Source organism: Apteryx rowi, unplaced genomic scaffold, assembly GCF_003343035.1.
Source record: "Apteryx rowi isolate R43461 unplaced genomic scaffold, aptRow1 scaffold_434, whole genome shotgun sequence".
Classification (NCBI taxonomy): Eukaryota; Metazoa; Chordata; class Aves; order Apterygiformes; family Apterygidae; genus Apteryx; species Apteryx rowi.
The window spans coordinates 64,696-69,515 of record NW_020450688.1 but is presented as its reverse complement, the minus strand read 5'-3'; the positions used below and the strand labels follow the sequence as shown (position 1 = coordinate 69,515).

The following is a 4,820-nucleotide window of genomic DNA, read 5'->3' as shown; positions in this document are numbered from 1 at the left end:
GCGGTGCCGGCAGCCCAGCGCTGAGCCAGGCCGCAGGGGCCGCGAGCGGGGAGGTGGCAGCGAGAGGTGAAATCCAGCCCTTGGTAGCAAAGTCCATGCAAACGCTCCAGTCTCGAAGTAGGAAACATCGCGTGCGTATGTGTATTGCTTACGGCACCGGTTTGGTTTGGATCATAAATATAGAGACTATATTAGTGTTACATCTGGCGGGCTCCAGGGAGCTGGGTGGAAATGCCGGCATAGTTTCGCCGCCCGGCTCGGAGGGAGGGCGGGCAGGACGTGGGCTCCATGCACGGTGCATGCACTTTATTTATTTTTTGGCAGAGTTTTTTTTTTTTTTTTTCTCTCCTTTTTTTTCCGGTTTCTTGCTTGCTTTCTCAAGTTCACACGTTCTGCAAACAGCCACGTGAGTCCAGGCGTGCCGGGGGCCAAGCTGTCCCGCGGCACCCGCGGCTGCCGCATTGGGGGAGGCACGGCCGCAGGGCTCGGCTTCTTCCACTGCAGGGTTTTCTCCCCTCCAGGGATGCAAATAGTTTAAATATATATATTTATATATATATATATATAAATATGTGTGTGTGTGTGTGTGTGTGTGTGTGTGTGTGTGTGTGTGTGTTTCTTGGTGCGGCTGCCTGGAGGCGACAGGCCTGGGCTGGGCGCCACTACTTCATGCCACTGCGCAGCACCTGGTTGGCGGCGATGAGCATGACGCTGATGATGAAGGCGATGGCGAAGGCGCAGATGAGGCTCTTGCGCACACAGGTCTGCCGAATCTGCTGGCTGGAGCAGGCTGCGGCAGCGCCGCGAGCCGAGATGGCAGCCTGTCACGCTGGCGCCGCCGAGCTGCTTGCGCACCCCGGGGGGGGGGGGATGCGTTTTGGGGTGCCGCACAGGTGGCAGGGAGGGGGACACTCACTCTCCACGTCGACGGGGCACTCGCGGGCCGTGCCCAGGTGGCTCTCCTCCTCTGTCATGATGATGTTCTCGATGTCCTTCATGGAGAGGTGCTCGCAGAAGGTCTCATAGAGCAGCCGCTTCAGCTCGTCCACCGTCAGCTTCTGCATGTCACACTGCGGGAGCGGGAGGGGACGGCGGCCTCGTGCCGGGGCCACCATCGGGGCCACCACTGGGGCCACCACCAGGGCCACTGCTGGGGCTGTCCCCGAGCCACCCAGCGGGCACCTGCTCGCCCAGGGCAGCTGGGGGCTGTGGGTGCCGCTGCCTGCCCTGGCCTGGCCCCAATGCCTCCTTGCACAGGCGTGGGCCGTGACGCTTGGGCCACCCCAAGCACCCTTGGGTGCTGCCTTTTGGCTGGATCCCCCCAGTTTGTGGTGGGGAAAGGCCTATTTCCAGTCTCACCTCCTGGCTTCCTTTCCTCGGTGCTCCTGCAACAGCCCCAGGGCTCCTGCTCCAGCCTCAGGCTCCCGCATTGGCCCCAGGGCTCCCACACCCACCCTGGGGCTCCCATCCAGCCCCAGGCTCCCGCACGGGCTGGGACACGGGCCGGGGGCTCCCACCTTCCAGAAGACGGTGTCGAAGTCCGTGCCGTGAAACTTCTCGGGGATGCCTGAGGTGGACAGCTTGGGGCCCAGCAGCGTCACGAACTCCTCGAAGTCCACCTGGCCGTCACCTGAGGGAGGTGGCCGTCACCCCTGGAGCCCTGCCCGCGGCGGGGGGGCCCTGAAGGGCGCGCAGGTGGGAGCGAGGGGCCAGTGGTGGCGCGGGGCCCTACCGTCCATGTCGAGGCGCTGGATGATGACCTCCAGCTCCACCTCGTTGGGCATGTAGCCCAGCGAGCGCATGGCCGTGCCCAGCTCCTGCTTGGAGATGAAGCCATTGCCATCGCGGTCAAACACCTTGAAGGCTTCGCGAATCTCTGCGGGGAGGAGAGGCACTGAGCCTGCTGCCGCCGCCACCACTGCTGCTGCTGCCACCGGCCCCAAATGGCCGCAGGAGCCTCCTGGCACCGGAAAGGCGACAGGTGTGGGTTTTTTTTTTTTTTTTTTTTGCCCCTGTGCCGTCCCCGGGCTGTGGCATGTGGCCGCATCCCGGCGCGGTGCTGGCCAGGATTTGGGCAGCCCCTGAGATGGGGCTGCCCCCCCCCGCAGGACCTGCGGCAGCAGCGGAGGCCGAGGGCCACTCTTGCTGGCTGCTGGCAGCACAGCGGCGCTTGGCTGCAGCTCTCTCTCGCCACCCCTTGCTGTTGGGCTAATTAGTGCCTGGGGGCTGCATGTGCAAGTGGCAGTGTGTGAGGGGCTGTGTGCAATGGGTGGTGTGCACACATGTGCAATGGGTTGCACGTGTGTGTGTGTAAGCAGCTGTGTGCATGTGTATGCAAGGGGCTGTGCGCATGCGTGTGCAAGGGGCTGTGTGCAAGGGGCAGTGTGCACACATGCAATRGGCTGTGAGCACATGTGCAAGGGCTGTGAGCATGTGTGAAGGCCTGTGTGCACACGTGTGCAATGGGCCATGTGCATGTGTGTGCAATGGGCTGTGTGCGTGCATGTGCAAGGGGCTGTGAGCACGCCTGTGGGATGGGCTGTGTGCACACGCGTGGGATGGGCTGTGTGCGTATGTGTGATGGGCTGCGATGGGCCCCTGCAGGGCACAGTCAGGCTGTTAGGATGCTCCGTGTGTGCGTGTGTGTGTGTGTGTGTGTGTGTGTGTGTGTGTGTGTGCTAGTGGTGCCTGTGTGCAAGAGCGACGTGTGTGCCCGATGGGACTCTCTACAAGGGGGGGGCACGGGAAGCCGTGCAGGTGACGCAGCGCATGCAGTGCATGCATCCCACAACCAGAGAAGCCCAGGAGAAGCTTTGCAGCAGCGGCGTGGGAGCGAGGAGGGTGCACGGACACCCTGAGACAGGCTGCGCCCCAACGGCCACAGCTGCACCACCAAAGCAAAAGTGCGAGTGGGAAGGAGGGAATAAATCAGGTGAGAAATTGGCTGTGCGACAGAAGCAGGGAGGAGCCGCGCAGGTTGGGGGTGCGGCGCGGGCGGACGCAGGGCCAGCTGCACGGCCGGGCGGATGTAGCCTGGCGCCGGGAGGTGCCACACTTGGCTCTTGCTCTGGCCATCGTGTCCACCAGAGGCACTGAGCACTGACGCCTTCGGCTCGCCCAAGCTGCCTGCAGCGGGGTGCAAGTGGGACCCCCCGCGAGCCACAGGCTACAGGGGGAACCTTGATTTTTTTGGGAAGAGCTTCAACGCCTTTTTCTGGCTGCCAGAGGGCAACAGAAGCAGAGAGGAGACTTTTTTTTGGGGGGGGGGGGCGAACAGTGCTGTAAATCCAAAATAAAACTTGCTCCCGGCTTCCCAGCAGCAAGACCGAGCCCGAGCGGTTCAAGGCCTCGAGCGCTTGTCCTGGACCCGCAGCTGGCTCCTTCCGCCTTTGGTCTCGGCGTCCCGAGTGGCACCGTGACCCGCCAACACCTTGCCACGCCGGAGCCACTTGCCACCAGAAGGAGAAAAACCGGCTTTGCATCCTGCTCGGGCCTGCGGCCCTGCAGCTCCCGGCTGTCTGTGGACTCAGGAAGACAAGAGCGAGCCTCAAGGTTTCCCGGTTGCTCCCCAGCTCTGGGAGCAGCGCGGGGCCGTGGCAGGCAGCCCCGGGCCCAGCAGGAGCAGCCGGTGGCTATGGGGAGGAGTAGGAAGGCGGCCGCCAAGGTGGTGAGTGGCTGGGAGCAGCACACCACGGTCACCTTGGGGCTCCCGCTGCTCCTATCGATCCGGTGGCCTCATGGTCGGGGTCGGGACCGGCCTGCCGGAGACCCCTTCCCAAGCCACCAGTGCTCCAGGCCTCCAGGAGCTGGAGAGGAGCCGGGGACAGGTGTCCCGGCACGGCTGTGCACACGCACCCACATGCACACACATAGTGCTGTAAGGTTTTGCACACACACACACACACACACACACACACACTGCAGCGAGGCTGTGCACGCTGACATACACAGCAGTTGCGTGCACACCGCCACCACGCACAAACACCGTGACGCACGTGCCTGCATGGCAGTGAGGCTGTGCTCACATGGGTGCACAGAGGCACGCTGCAGGGAGACTGTGCACACACACACACACACCCCCACTGCAGTGAGGCTGTACCAATGCACACCCTGCAGTGATGTTGTACTTGCGCGTGTACACACACACACACACACACGCTCTGCAGCAGGGCTGTGCATGGGCTCTGTGCTGATGCTGTGCATGTGCACATGCGCACACACACACACACACACACACACACTGCAGTGACGTTGTATGTGTGCATGTGCACGCACACATACACAAGCGCACGCGCGTCCTACAGCGAGGCTGTACCTGCGCACGCACACTGCAGCGCAGCTGCACATGTGCATGCGTGCACACACACACACACACACACTGCAGTGATGTTGCACAGGTGCACATGCACGCGCACACTGCAGCAAAGCTGCAGGGGTGCAGCCGGCGCACCCCCGTGGGCGCACACCCCCTGCGTGGGGCTGCCCCCGCGCACCCCGCAGCCTGGCTGAGTCCCTGCCCGCTCAGCACACCACTGCCTCAGGCCCCCCTGGGGCTCGGCCTCACCCTGTGGGGCGGCAGGGGCCTCCCCGTGCCCTCGCCCCGGCGCCGGGCCTCAGTTTCCCCCCATGGGGAGCTCGCGAGGACCCCGAAACGCCTCCGGGGCCGCCCCGTGCCTCAGTTTCTCCAGCCTGCTGAGGGGCTGCCGGCGGGACCCGGGGTTGTCCCCAAGCAGGGACGAGCCGGCGACCTTGGCCTGCCCTTGGCGCCCGGCCCGGGACCCCCCCGCGGCCGCCACCCCCGGGGCACCGCCGGGTGCCGT

At 64.2% G+C, this 4,820-nt stretch overlaps 1 protein-coding gene across 1 annotated transcript in view; it reads right to left on the bottom strand.

Annotated features, from left to right (window-relative positions):
* Positions 1 to 662: 662 nt before the first annotated feature.
* CABP7 (calcium binding protein 7) overlaps positions 663 to 4,820 on the bottom strand; it is a 5,891-nt gene continuing 1,733 nt past the window's right edge. The window contains exons 2-5 of the mRNA XM_026076575.1: positions 1,733 to 1,876; positions 1,518 to 1,630; positions 917 to 1,070; positions 663 to 790 (exon numbers count right to left, since the gene is read on the bottom strand). Of these exons, the coding sequence (XP_025932360.1) occupies positions 663 to 790; positions 917 to 1,070; positions 1,518 to 1,630; positions 1,733 to 1,876 (539 nt within the window). The remainder of the gene's footprint in view (positions 791 to 916; positions 1,071 to 1,517; positions 1,631 to 1,732; positions 1,877 to 4,820) is intronic.